The sequence below is a fragment of the Aquarana catesbeiana genome, linkage group LG07 (genome assembly GCF_042186555.1).
Source record: "Aquarana catesbeiana isolate 2022-GZ linkage group LG07, ASM4218655v1, whole genome shotgun sequence".
NCBI lineage: Eukaryota > Metazoa > Chordata > Amphibia > Anura > Ranidae > Aquarana > Aquarana catesbeiana.
The window spans coordinates 88922920-88938046 of record NC_133330.1 but is presented as its reverse complement, the minus strand read 5'-3'; the positions used below and the strand labels follow the sequence as shown (position 1 = coordinate 88938046).

The 15127-nt window shown below is 43.8% G+C and overlaps 1 protein-coding gene across 10 annotated transcripts in view; it reads left to right on the top strand.

Annotated features, from left to right (window-relative positions):
• CHL1 (cell adhesion molecule L1 like) overlaps nucleotides 1–15127 on the top strand; it is a 290056-nt gene that overhangs the window by 259273 nt on the left and 15656 nt on the right. For all 10 annotated transcript variants that reach the window (XM_073592465.1, XM_073592461.1, XM_073592456.1 and 7 more), the window contains 2 exons: nucleotides 1608–1739; nucleotides 3889–3961. In XM_073592465.1, the coding sequence (XP_073448566.1) occupies nucleotides 1608–1739; nucleotides 3889–3961 (205 nt within the window). The remainder of the gene's footprint in view (nucleotides 1–1607; nucleotides 1740–3888; nucleotides 3962–15127) is intronic.

The following is a 15127-nucleotide window of genomic DNA, read 5'->3' as shown; positions in this document are numbered from 1 at the left end:
TTTGAATTTGGCGCCGCTCTCCATCCCCATGCGTCGCAAAGCTCGAAGGAACGGAGATCAGCTCTGTGATGAATCGAGCGGAGGACGAGCCGCTCACACTGCGGGGAGACATTGCAGGATCCAGGGAACAAGGTAAGTGAGCTCTTCCTGGATCCTGCAATGCGATCACGAGTCTGGCTCGGGGTTACCGCTTTTGGTTTTGAAAATCCACCCCAAGCCAGACTCGGGAATACTGCCAGGGAGGTTAACTACTTGCCGCCTGCCCACCGTCAAATGACAGCGGCTCTCGTTCTGGGTGGACCTCATATAACGGCTTCCCAGAATGAACGCTCTCACGCGCCCAGGGGGGGCGCACAGTGCAGCGATTGCTGCCGCGCCGTGTAGCTTGGACATGGCGCAAAACCGATCTCTGTAAAGAGAACACGGAGATGCCGGTAATCTGCGCTCCTCGTCTCACACTGACAGAGTGTAAAGAGAGGAGAGCCGATCAGTGGCATCTCCTCACAGGGGACATCTAGGTATGTAATCAGGGCACTGATCATCAGTGCCCTGATTACAATAAAGTGCCCACCACTGCCAGCAATCAGTGCCCACATGTGCCAGCAATCAGTGCCCATTAGTGATGCCAGTCAGTGCTGGCCATCAATGCCCATCTTTGCTGCCATCAATGCCACCCATCAGTGCCCATCAGTGCCACCTATCTGTCCTCACTAGTGCCGCCTATCTGTGCTCACCAGTGCCGCCTATCTGTGCCCACCACTGGCGCCTATCAGTGCCCACAAGTGCCACCCATCAAGGCCGCCTATCAGTGCTCATCAGTGCCACATATCAGTGCCATCTATCAGTGCCCATAAGTGCAGCATATTCGTGCCTCCTCATCAGTGCCACCTAATCAGTGCCCATAAGTGCCGCCTCATCAGTGCCCATCAGTGCAGCCTATCAGTGCTGTCTCATCAGCGCCCATCAGTTAAGGAGAAAACATTTTTATTTTTATTTACACAATTTACTGACAGAAACTAAGAAAAACTTTTTTTTTCAAAATTTGTGGTCTTTTAAAAAAAAAAAAAAACAGAAGTGATTAAATACCACCAAAAGAAAGCTCTATTTGTGTGAAGAAAATTATAAAAATGTCACATGGTTACAATGTAGCATGACCGCGCAATTGTCATTCAAAGTGTGACAGCACCGAAATCTGAAAAATGGCCTGGGCAGGAAGTGGTTAAAGTCTACTGGGGGTTTAATGATTGCTCACCTAAATGCTACTTTAGGTTCCTTATTGGTGCTATGACAAGTCATGTCCAAGATTGTCCTTATAAACACATAAACAAGATGTGTTTATTGGGGGAAGAACCCAGAACAGTCGCAGGTTTTAGGAAAATATCGTTTTTGGAAAGTTTCAATGCAAACCTGTGTTTCTTTTGGGGATCAGTTAAAGTAGGTGATAGATCTAACAAATGAAACACGTAACCTGTATAGCAATATTTGTTGTTTACTAATATTTTTTGTCTTTAATGAGTTGGGAGGGAAACCTTTTTGCAACTTTAAACAATACAAATATAAATATATATTTATGCATTTAAATTTTCTTCTATTTATTTTAATTGCAGCTTACGCTAATGCACCTCACAGCCTGTCTTCACAAGGATGGTTCATCGGACTGATGTGTGCTGTGGCTCTTCTAACTCTATTAATGCTTGTTGCTTGTTTTGTGAAAAGAAACAGGGGAGGAAAATATGCAGGTAACAGTTACACTACAGATAATGGGCTCCATTCACGAAGCAGTATTTTCCGCTTTAAAATGTGCGGTAAAATAGCTCATAGCATTTCTCAAAAAAAATTTTGCAATTCACAAAAAAACGCCGCTAAAATACTGAATGCATTATTTCATTGAAATATGCGGTATTTATCTTGTGAAACCATGCAGTATTTTATCTCATGCGATATCCAGAGGGATGGATACAGTGGAGAAGAATTAGAACCCCTGTCAGTTTTTGTTGCTAATAAAGAGGTAAAATGGTTTAAACTGTAGAAATATACAAACTCACGAAGTTAGTGTGGTCCCTGCAGCATACAGTATGTATTAATACAAAAGAAAAAGGGTGTCTAGAATACCGGTCAAAGGGAAGCTGATTTCACAGGACACACGTGGTGTATCAAAAACAATTAAGTTCAATGAAGTAAATACAAAATATCTTTAAAAATGTCAAATATTAAATAAAAATAGTATCACAAATTACACACATACACTGTATTACCAAAAGTATCAGGATGCCTGCCTTTACACGCACATGAACTTGACTGGCATCCCAGTCTTAGTCCGTAGAGTTCAATATTGAGTTGGCCCACCCTTTGCAGCTATAACAGCTTCAACTCCTCTGGTAAGGCTGTCCACAAGGTTTAGGAGTGTGTCTATGGGAATCTTTGACTATTCTTCCAGAAGCGCATATGTGAGGTCAGGTACTGATGTTGGACGAGAAGGCCTGGCTTGCAGTCTCCCCTCTAATTCATCCCAAAGGTGTTCTACAGTATCAGGTTGAGGTCAGGACAGTCAAGTTCCTCCTCCCCAAACTCCCTCATCCATGTCTTGCTTTTTTTTTTCTTTTCCTTGCATGTGATTGGGTATTCCTTGTAAAGTGAAGCTTTACCTCATTTACTAAGTTCTGGAGCAACGTGCAAATTGCACAGTATTTGCCTTAAAGTAAAACTAAAGGCACAACTTTTATGTTTTAATTTTGGATAAAGTAGGGGAGGGTTATAACCCTTGTAAATTTTATCTATCCATCTGTGTCCCATTGGAAGATTTCCCCCCTATTACTTTTCCAGAGGACAACCCAAACAAGACAAATATAGAGAGGGTGAATCTCCTTCACCTCCATTCTATCCAAAACTAAAAAAAGTTTTTCCTTTAGTTATACTTTGAGTAAATCAACCCCAATGATTTCCATATTTACATATTATGTTTCTATGCACTGCTGTTGATAGAAGTGATCCAAAAAGACAGCGACCACTCATAATTGGTTATTATAATTATACATTCCTTAAATACCACATGCCTGGACCACTACTTAATTACCGCATGCATTTAATTATTTATCTCCTTCTGTGAATTTACTTATTTCATGCAGTATTTACTGACAGTTTAAAGCATTTTGCATTAAATACTGCAAAACAATATAGTGAATTGACAGTTGCAGGATCTTATGCAATATTTAGGGAAAATGTGTCTGGACACCTACATACCGCATTCGATCTGGTTATGTGAATGGAGCCCAATATATTATCCATTATACAGGTATGGCTTCAATCCGCTCTGGACACATTTACAATGAATTACTCTAGGTTTAAATCTGAGCAATGTATAAAGTAATAGTTAAGGTACCCAAAGCAAAATGAAACCACAGAATCATTCAACTCAAAATCGCATCCTGATTATTTTATGTTTTATTATCCAAACAATAGATTGTAATTTTAGTCCAAGTAGTGGTACTGCTGTTCGTGATCACTGCTGGTAATGTTGGAGTGCTGGGTTTTAATCCCTATAAAGGATGCTGCGTCAGAGTTTGCATGGTATCCTTTTCTTTACATTGATTTTCTCCAGGTGCTCCAGTTTCATCATACAATCATTAAACGTACTGCAAAATTAATTTGCTTCCAACTATTTGACTTTGTTGTATGTACATGTATAAACATGACAGGGCCATATTCTCTACACAGGCTGATGCAAACAGTTCATTTTTTTTCTACAAAAGCAAAGTGATATTGTGTCAGTGCTCTATAAAATGGGCAAAAAAAAAGGGTTAATGTAGCCTTGGGTAGCAAAATGTGGATGAAGTGAAATCTGGTAAAATATGACATGCAGATGACAGACATCATTTATTTCCTTTTCAGTAAAAGAAAAAGAAGAATTGCAACCAGAAGTTGAAGTACAGTCTATGAAAGAGCAATTTTTTGATGACTACAGGTAAGTGTGTTTTTATTATACAATTTTTATGAACATATTGACCATGGTAATTATTTGACCTTGTGCTCATATTGACTAACATACAGTGGATAACAAAGTTGATCTTCAATTCCTAGTGACTGTAGCGACTACTGTATATGGCTGCATAGAGGATCAATTATGGCTGCTTCTGCCAGACATACTGTCACTCTTACCCCTAACGCAAATGGTCAGATACTCTAGCTGGCTTCTGTGTTCTTCACCTAAAGCAGCCCCCTTTCCCATAAGGCACTTACTGGTACTCGGTTGCCCCAAGCACTTATACACAATGCTACAAGTGCCTGGCTACCACACTGGGGCAGGTGCAAACTGAGTACAACAAACAGGTACTTGCGGTTGGCAGACAGGCAGAGTGGTTTAATGACAGTCCGGGTACAAGACAGACAAGGTTTAGAATAATCAGGGTCAAATCTGAAGTCAAAAGGCAGGCAGAGTTCAGATAGTAGTTGATATCGGATCAAAATCATCAATATGGGTTGGTTAGCAGGCAGAGAGTCTATGGCATCAAACTGGACAGTAGACAGAGAACCAGTGAAGTCAGGCTGGATAGCAGGTGACATGTCACTGGAGTCAAGTTGGGTAGCTGGATGCAGATTGGCTTGAAGAAAAGGTTGAAGGCCCTACCAGGCAGAATAAGACAATCTATGCAAAGGATGGATGGAACTTTTTAAAAAAGTTTGGACCGCATCAGCAGGTGTAGAGGCAGCAGAACTTGAGGACAAGTTAACCTGGATGTGCGTCCAGGGGCATTTAAGGACAGGCAAAAGTAGGATTAATCCAGAGGGCTTGACTTTTGAGGACTTATGCCCCGTACACACGGTCAGATTTTCCGATGGAAGATGTCCGATCGGAGCGTGTTGTTGGACATTCCGACTGTGTGTGGGCTCCATCGGACATTTTCCATTGGATTTTCCGACACACAAAGTTTGAGAGCAGGCTATAAAATTTTCCGACCGCGTGTGGCCAGTTCCGATGCACAAAGTGACACGCATGCTCATAAGAAATTCCGAGACGGAACAGCTCAGTCAGGTAAAATTAGCGTTCGGAATGGATACAGCACTTTCGTCACGCTGCAATGTAAAAAATGGTTTAATACAGCGCACTCTCTTCTTCTTTATAATGTGAGAAGAATGAAGTAGTTTTGCTGCTCATATTCACACAGACTTCTCACAAACTTCTTTCTTTATTATTTATTGTGAATCCCTCAATATATTTTGATTTTTCACATCTGACCAATTTTTTTTGTTTTTTTTTTTTAATTGTAAAAATTTTTTTTTCAAGGCTGTTTTTTGGTAAAAATTTTGTTTGCTTTTTAATAAAGATTTTTTTTGTGTGTGTTTTGTGTGTCAAGTTACCACAACACCATTGATATCTTGTATTATTTAATCTCAAGGAGATTGCTTGGTGTTTGTGTCCCTTGTTAATTTCACATTGTATTTTTGAAATGTACCTGCCTCCTCACCAACAAACTGTTTTTTTTTTTAAGGAAAACACACATAGGCGAGTATAATTGAACCAAAAATGCCTTTATTAAGGGCTCAGAACCAAACAAAGAGGGAGGCAACACTGGAGAAACAGCAGAAATTGGTGAAGCCTTTGACCCCCAGGGCACACATCAATTATTTTACTGCAAAATTGGTGGCCTGAGGAGTCCATATATAAGGGAGTACAATCTGGTCCAGAAGTCACAGAGATCATGAAAGCAGCAGATGACATCTGTGTCCCCAGGCTGTGGTCATACAAGAGCCTACATCTTTTGTCAGACCAGACTGAACCCAGGGTCATCACTCTCTGGTCTTCCTTCCACACTTCCTTCCACGCTGTGGCTCTGGTGGTGGAGTTGTGGCAGCAGGAGGAGGAGGAGGAGGATGGTCCAACTCAATCACGTCGGTCTTGGGTGTGATTTCACCACTCACCCCCTTAGTTAGGACTTTATAAATCAGTTTCTCACACATGAGGCGTTGACCCTTCTGCATGCACTTCAGTTTGGTGGCAGCCATGCAGGCAAAAGCCTCTTCAGGAGTGGGTAAGGCTCTGAGGGACGCAGAAGCCTCCTGAATGAGCCTGAGCGCTGAATCCTGCATGTGAGTCCCCTTCCTCGCTCTTTTGTATGGAAGGCGTAGGGGAGGAACCTGCGATTCGGTAAGGCTGCGACTGGTCCCAGGCTTCTCCTGGCTGCCACTTAGCCACGCCTCCTCCTGGCTGCCACTTAGCCCCGCCTCCTCCTGGCTGCCACTTAGCCCCGCCTCCTCCTGGCTGCAACTTAACCCCGCCTCCTCCTGGCTGCCACATTCCACAGCCTCCTCCTGGCTGAGGTCTTCCTGTGTATGAAAAAGGGACATAGTTTTAGTTTTTTCTTCATCAATCACACACAATTTTCAGCTCATGACTGTTGCAAATTGAATGTTAACAAATATAACTGATGATCATTCTGAGCCCAGCATTTTTCATTCTTGTCCCAATTATTTTTGCCCACTACTGTCTATTGATATGTAAAACACTTTATTAAATCAAATTGTAAATCACTTTATTAAATTAGTGATCAAGAATGACATCTAGTAAAGATCATTTATCTATTGACCAGAAATCTGTAGAAGAATGCTATACCTGACTCCATCTGGGCTCCTCCACTTCTTCCTGGCTGGAAGTCCCAGGTTGGACATCGGAAGCCTCAGCTGGGGTGGAAGATAGGGTGGAAGGAAGAGTGGAAGGAAGAGTGGAGAGGGATTCCCTGACTTCAGTCTGGTCTGACAGAAACCGCAGTCTCTCATAGTACCACAGCCTGGGGACATAAACGTCATCTGCCCCAGCTCCTGATCTCTGGGAATCCGTGACCTTCTTGCGCTCCCTAAGATAAGTGCTCCTCAGGCCACCAATTTTGGTTTTTAAATAGGGGATGGTTGCCGTGGGGACCACCGGCTTCACCAACTCCAGCAGTTTCTCCAGCGCTGCCTGCCTCTTTTGTTTATGATTATAATGTGGATGTTTCACCTGCCACAGACAGGGCAGCTCCCTGTACTTGTCTATGAACAGGGGGAGGAAGTTGTGGTCATTGAAGCCATCCATTTTATCTGCAAGACACAACACAAGATTAACCCTAATGTCAGGCAAAACTCTCCTAATCTTTTTACAATATAGGCCTCAATCTAGAAGCAGTATAGGCCCAAGTTTAGATCTTACCTTCGTTATCACGATTGGCGCCTCCTATACTCCTTCCTCCGCTCACAGATCGTACGTACTACGCACGCATGTTACGCTTTATACACACTGCGCATGCGTGCAACTCCGTCCACGCCTGACGTTTTTTCTAATCTATTCCCCGCCCCTTGTCATTTGGCGCAGTGGGGGAAGAGCACATGGCGGAGACACAGCAGGTGCGTGCTAATTATAGCAACGAGGAGGAGGAAAGCCCGGAGCCGGAAACGTCAGGATCCAAAAGGAGACGATTTAAGGCCTCAAATATGTCCTTTGGGGAGATGTTGGAGATGGTCGACATCCTGAAGAGGGCTGACTATGATGGAAAGTATGGACCTTACCCCAACCCCAATGTCTGAAAGGCCAAGATCATGGCGAAAGTGGTCAAGAGTCTGCACCGTAATTTCAGGTACGACGATCGAAAGATCAGCTCAGGAAGCGGTGGTCGGACCTCAAATTAAGAGAGCACGAGCAGTACAGAAAGATCCAGAGAGTGCTGCAAAAAAGTAAGTAGTTGTGCTGTGTTCCTATTCTTTTTGTGTTTATTACGTTTGTGCTACTCCATGTGCTTTTCTTAACTGTTGTACAGTTTAAAATGGCAACTTTCATGTTCATTGGCACATTATTCGTTCGTATAAAACATTTTTCTTTCGGCCTATAAAACACCATTGTTTTGGCCATATGCATTTGCCCACATTTTTTAGGGCCTACTTGTCTGAAAATAATTTGGTTGTGTAGATGGGTTTGTTACTAGAATGAAATGCAAACTCGATTCTGTGTAAGGAGAGGACACTCAGCAGCTGTCTACACATCTGAACGCTGGAGCACTATTGTGGGACACAAGAACACCCTTTTTGTTAGGGGGTCCCACACAGATGCTCCAGTGTATACTATAGGGGTGTCTCCATCTGTGAAGCTTGTACAAGACAGGTAAAGTATTGAAGCTTGACAAAGGACACAAGCAAACAGGAAAATTCTACATCTTGGAACTCTGCCCACAAAAAAAATTGGACCCCATTTCCAAGCAATGTTTCATATTTATAGTTCTGCCATGAAATATCTGTGTGCTAAGTATACCATTATTTTTTTACATAGGGGAGAAAAGACTCGGAGGACACCCCTCATCCGAGGAGACCAGAGACCCCCCACCTCTGGAAGAAGGGGAAATACCCCAAAGACAAGAAGAGCAGGAGGAGGAAGACGTAGTGGAAATTGGCACCACAACAGGCGAGTGTCTGCGACCACAGGCTCAGGTAAGAGATGGATGCCGGCATATTTATAATACGTTTTTTTTTTGTTTCTCTCTTTTTAGGTGATCGTGATGTTGTGGATCCAGGGCATTTCACCCCAGAAAGTGCACAGATCCTGATCGGGGAGATCATGGGGTGTAATGTTGCATTGGAAAACATCAAGAAAAACATCAATGATGTTATTCAAAAAAATAAGAACATCATTGATGTTTTGGGGAGAGTTTAAAACCCCTCCAAAGCCCTTTCTTTTATGGTGTGCTACAATTTTAAAATTTTTTGTCGAATTGTAGAAAAGCCAAATTTTGAAGATGCACACAGTGTGTCAATATGTGCTATCTGCCATCACGGGAGATCAATGGATGCATTTTGGGGGTGCAACCCCTTCCTCAATAATAAAGTAGCTGAGAGGAAGGGGTTGCTCCCCCAAAACACATCCCTTGATCCCCGTGATGGCAGCTAGCACATGTTGACATTCGTAAATTGGTGTGCATCTTCAAAATTTGGCTTTTCCTGGGGTGACTTCACCCTATCTGAACGCAATTTCAAACACAGTTTGTAAATACTCATGTCTGATATTGCCTTCAAGTTCTACCAAAAGTGAACTTTGTAAGTTCAAGATTTGTGTCTTTCTTGTTGGTTTTAAACATGCCTGTTTTATCTTAAATGGACATTTCTACTTTTTATAATGCCACCCCAAAAATTGTTATACAACAAATATGTTGGTTTGTTTTAAAAACCTTGTGAAAATGCACATGTGATTGTGCAGGTATTAAAAAGATTGTTAATCAAGATTGTGTGGATTATTGTCTCAACGCTACAACACTTTTGTGGTGCTCTAATTGCTGCTTTCTGTGACAATGGGTGTTATTCCATGAGGGCAAATCCACTTTGCACTACAAGTGCAGTTTCAAGTGCACTTGTAGTGCAAAGTGTCTTTGCCTTTAGTAAATAACACCCAGCAGTGCTTTGTATAAGGTTACACAATCACGCCATTTTCAGGACTCACCACATTACTGTCAGGGTCAGCTAAAACAAACACAAGCAGTAAATGTCACCAAAGATTTGCTTAATTTTTTTTTGTTTATTTGATAAAGGTTTCACACATTGTCTGGCATATTGATAGCCCCCCTACCCGCAAAGAATTCAAGGTATCTTAGCCGGACATCACGGGCACTCAGGGAGGGCAAGCCAGGACGGCCACTTTCAAGCGCCGTCAGGGTTGGTTCATTTTGAATTCTTCAATTGCTTCAGGCCCAACTGAGCCAGCATAGTTGGCAGAATGTTGCCGTAAAAAGTTGTGTAGAACACAGCACTCCAGGATAATATGATTCAGTTTATACTCCGCCATGTGTATGGGTGTAAGAAATAGGCGGAACTGGCTGGCCATGATTCCAAACGTGTTCTCCACCACTCTTCTGGCCAGCCGGTAATTAAAAACCCTCTGGTCCGGGGTGAGGGTCCTCATCGGGAATGGCCGCATAAGATGATCCCCCAGCGCAAAAGCTTCATCCGCAATGAAGATGAATGGGAGTCCTTCCACATTGTCTTCTGGAGGTGGCAAGTCCAAGCTGCCATTCTGGAGATGCCTGTAGAACTCCGTCTGGGCGATGACTCCACCATCGGACATCCGGCCATTCTTCCCCACGTCCACATACAGGAACTCATAATTAGCCGACACCACCGCCAACATCACAATACTATTGAACCCCTTATAATTATAATAGTATGACCCCGAGTTGGGTGGTGGGACGATGTGGACGTGTTTCCCATCAATTGCCCCTCCGCAGTTAGGAAAGTCCCACCGCTGGGCAAAGTGGAAGGCCACAGTCTGCCATGTGGCGTGGAAGGAAACTGTTGAGGAAAACAAAACAAAAATTTGTCTTTTTGCACATTAAAACATAGAAAGCAGATTAGACACAAACATTCTTGGCCAACATCAAGATAACATTTATTAATGGTAATTTTTAAAGACCAAAGTATAAGGTACACCTATCATATTCCCCCTCCTGGGCCATTTCTAACATTATAGGGGGGGGGGGGGAGCTCTTGGACAGGTAACCCTCTCCACTTCATTGAGAGATGAATGCCTAAATAATGTGTATTACTTTGAACAGCCCCTCCTTAGTTACACTATTGGCAGCCCACTGGACAGGTAAGAAGTGTCATAATACAAAGATATAAATACACACTGTACACATTTGAGCACATTTGGACATTCTGCTATTACCTATCAAGATAATAATAGGATAAAAAAACTTTAAACAGTACCATTTGAAAGTAAAACAGGCAGGCCCTTGCACTACATGCTTTGGGGAATTCATCCATAAATCTGAGCACAAAAGAGATGGGTATAGTATGTATGGGTTTGGCAAAGTTACCAGATAGATGATTGAGGATAGATAGAGAATTGGGATCAGCTGACTTAGCAGTTGGGGGGAGGGAGGGTTCCAAATGATTTGGGGACCCCTAAAAAAAGCCTCTGGCACTCTGCCTGAATTTAAATTACAAATCACATTTAAAAACATTTTAGGGGTGTTTGGGGTAAAGCACTACTATTTAGCTGATAAAATACATTAAGTGACTACATGAGGTGAATATAGGGCCAGGAGAGCATGCTGGGGAGGTAAGTGAAGGCAAATATGTCTGAAGGACAAAAAGAAAATTAGCTAAAAATCCAGCATGCATGAGGACAAAGGGGACATTCACAGCATATTACAATCATGGTAATTAGGGAATGAGGAAAGAAATACAATATATTATAAAACATTAAATACAATAAAATGTGATATAAAAGGATAAAAAACTTACCTTAATATAGTCCTTCTGCAGGACCTGGATGATGGCAGAACAGGTCTCTGGGATAATGACCCCAGAGCCTGGGGGGAGATGCCTGTCGAGAACTTGAGGTCCTGCAGGCTTCTCCCCGCCGCCAAGTACCGCAGGGTGGTGACGAGCCTCTGCTCCAGAGTGATGGCTTGCCTCATGCAGGTATCCTGCCTGCTAATATAGGGGGTCAGCAAAGCCAACAAACGGTGAAATACGCGGTCCCTCATCCGAAGAAAGTTCCTGAAATCATCAGGATTATTCTCATGGATCTCACGGAGCAAAGGCATATGACAGAACTGGTCACGCTGAAGCAACCAATTCTTGGTCCATAAACTCCTCCCCACCCTGTTCATGGACTGGACTTGTGTCAAGGTCAGGACCCCAACACCAAGCCCCCGCACAGCACGTACTCTACGAGGAGTACGTATACGCAACATGGCTAGAAAATGGTCGGCTGCTCAGAACGAAGTAACAGAACGCACTGAAGAACAGCAAGGCCTGTGAAGAGCGACCTGAAAAACAGTAACGAACGAACAAGAACACAATGACTCAAATAAGTCACGTGGAGCTTTCTTGCACGCACTGAAGAGCAGATACAAACCCACAAGCACAAACTGAACAGCAGAAAACGATCTGAAAACCACGAGTCTGAAAAAGCGCGAATCGTCTTTCACCAAACTTTTACTAACACGAGATTAGCAAAAGGAGCCCAAAGGGTGCCGCGCTTGGTTCTGAACTGGCCTTTTCTAGTCTCGTCGTACGTGGTTTACGTCACTGCGTTCTTGGCGACATTCCGACAACTTTGTGCGACCGTGTGTACGCAAAACAAGTTTGAGCCAACATCCGTCGGAAAAAATCCTAGGATTTTGTTGTCGGAATGTCCGATCAATGTCCGACCGTGTGTATGGGGCATAAGAGTGAGCACAGGTTTGACAAGTCTTTACATAAGAATAGGAATGCTTATGGAAAGAGGGTCACCAAAGCCTGCAAGAAACCAAACAAAATGTTATAGTAATCCCTGGGTGCCATCTTTGCGTCATGTGCTTCTAAAAGCACTTTAAGCCCAAGATGGAGGTCAACAAACAGCTTTCCAGAGGGTAGATTTGGCAGAACGGGTCAGGGGAAAAAGGCCCCATTACTTGTGCCGGAGGTAAACAGGGCTCAAGGCTGTGAGACAGCGGATAAGTTTGGCCTCTAGGAGGAAAAGATACAGACTGAGGAAATCGGCTGGAGAGGTGGCCTGTAGAGGATTCAATAAACTTACCAGTGTCTTCTGCTGCAGCAAAGTCATATAAAGGCCAATGGCTGAGTAATGTAGAGTCACACTTGGAAAAGTGGTCATGATCAAGATCTAAATAGGACTGTAATAAAGGCAAGTGACTGGTATTTGCCACAAAAGAGTTACAAATAGCCAACTGGTCAGCAGTTTTAATGCAGTTCTGAAGGCAGGTCTGGGACCAGGACCTAATCTCTCCTGTAGCCCAATCTATGCAAGGGTTATGAAGCTTAAGCCAAGGATAACCCAAGATAAGGGGATAAGCAGGAGATGTTATGACTTAGAAGCTGATTGTCTCCCTATTAAATTCCCCAATGTTCAGGATAAAAAGTTCAGTGCACAAGGTGACCAGGCCCAAGGATAAGGGAGAGTTATCAACAGCTAAGACTGAAAAGGGTTTGTGCACATTAGTCAAGGGAATCTGTAGATGATGTGCTAGGTCCCTATCAATTAAATTGCTAGTAACAACAGAATCTATGAAAGCTGAGAAGTGATGAGAAAACGTGGCAGAACTAAGTTGTGCAGGAACAAATAGTTTATCTCGGGGGGGGGGGGGGGGGGGGGGGACCTGGCACCATTCTAAAGAAGCGGACCCTACCCGCACTAGGCTCTTGCTGTCTCCCGGCTTATTGGAGCAGCTTGTGGCAAAGTGGCCATGGTCAGTATACTAGGGGCAAAAAAACAAACCTCTCTGTACGCCTTTCCTGTAAACGACTGTCTACACGAATGGCTACTTGAATGGCTTCATTCAACAACTTTGGTTCAGGGTAGTGTACTAAGGAGTCATTGATGGATTCTGATAAGCCTAACCTGAAATGGCTTCTTAGAGCTGGGTCATTCCACCCAGAGTCAGGTGCCAAGCAGCAAAAATCAGAACAGTATTCTTCAGCGATGCGCTTACCCTGACATAGTGACCTAAGGTTAGCTTCTTCTGAGTGGGCACGGTCAAGATCATCATAGAATAACCCTGACCCTTGGGCTACGTCATTTTGGTAGTGTTTTGATACAGTCGCTAACAGTCAGGAGCTTTTTTACCTGTGAGTCTCACTACTGTACCACTAAATTTAGAGCCAAAAATGACAAATCGAAGGTACAGTAGTGAAGAGGCCTACACGTTTCTGAGCATGACAGATAGTGAAGAGGAAGTCACTCATCTGTCAGATTCAGGCTCAGAATACGATCCTGTAGACTACAGCGGCTCCATGACAGATAGCTCTGACGACGGAGTTGTGGTCCCTGCCAAGGTCAGGTGTACCAGACTCCGATCTTCTGCTGTTGTTGAGGTGCAAGAACCGCAGGTCCCTCGTATGGAGCAGAGCAGTACTAGCGCCGCTATTCCTTCTGGTGAACTGGCAAGCACCAGCGGCCTCGTACACCCTGGTCGTAGTCAAACCAGCACTGCAGTATCACGTGGTGCAGTTCAAGCTGGTGAGGTGGCAAGCACAAGTAGTGTCCCGCTGCCACCAAGAAGAAGACAAACACAGGCCCGTCGTGCCCATAGTGCCCTCCTGCTGCATTCGCCAATCCTAATTGGGAACCCACCACTTCTGCAGCACCCGTACTTCCCCCATTCACTGGCCAACCCGACATTCAGGTGGAAACAGTTGATTTTACATCACTTGATTTTTATTCACTGTTTTTCACCGAAGATCTCTATAGATTTATTGTGGACCAAAGCAATTTGTACGCTGGTCAACACATCGCCACTATTCCCCAGTCCTCCCTTGCCAGAGATTGGAGACCAATTACGGTTTCCGAATTTAAGCTCTTTCAGGGCCTATCCCTCAACATGGGCATAACTAAAAAGAGTGAGTTGCGGTCATATTGGTCCACTGACCCAATTCACCATATGCCCTTGTTCTCTGCCTCCATGACCAGGGCACGATACAAGCAGATCTTGCGGTTCATGCATTTCAACAACAATGAACTCTGTCGTCCTCGGGGAGACCCTGGATACGATCGGCTCTAGTACCTTCCTAGCAAGCATGCCAGATACGGGGTCAAGATGTGTGAGCTCTGTGACAGGGCCACAGGCTATACATGTAGTCTTATGGTTTACGAGGGCAAAGATAGTCACGTAGAGCCAACAAACTGCCCTGACTACATAGGAAGCACTGGCAAGATTGTGTGGGACTTGGTGTGACCCTTATTCGGAAAGGGGTTTCACTTGTATGTGGACAATTATTACACGAGCGTGCCACTTTTTAGTCACTTGTTTGATCATCAGATTGGAGCATGTGGCACCGTGCGATCTAATCGCCAGGGCTTTCACCAGCGGCTTGTAGATTCTGTCTTAGGCTGGGGGAGAGAGCCTGCTTGAAGTGTAATAACTTGATCACTATGAAGTGGAGGGATAATAAGAATGTTTTAATTCTTACCTCTCTTAATGCAGACACGACGGTCCAAATTACTACGGTGACTGGTGTTGTGAAGAAACCCCTCTGTGTCCATGAATATAATCAAAATATGTGAGGGGTGGACCTCAATGACCAGTTGTTGGCGCCATACCTAGTTGCCCATAAGGCCAGATGCTGGTACAAGAAAGTGTCTGTTTATTTATTTCAATTGGCTTTGCTGAAC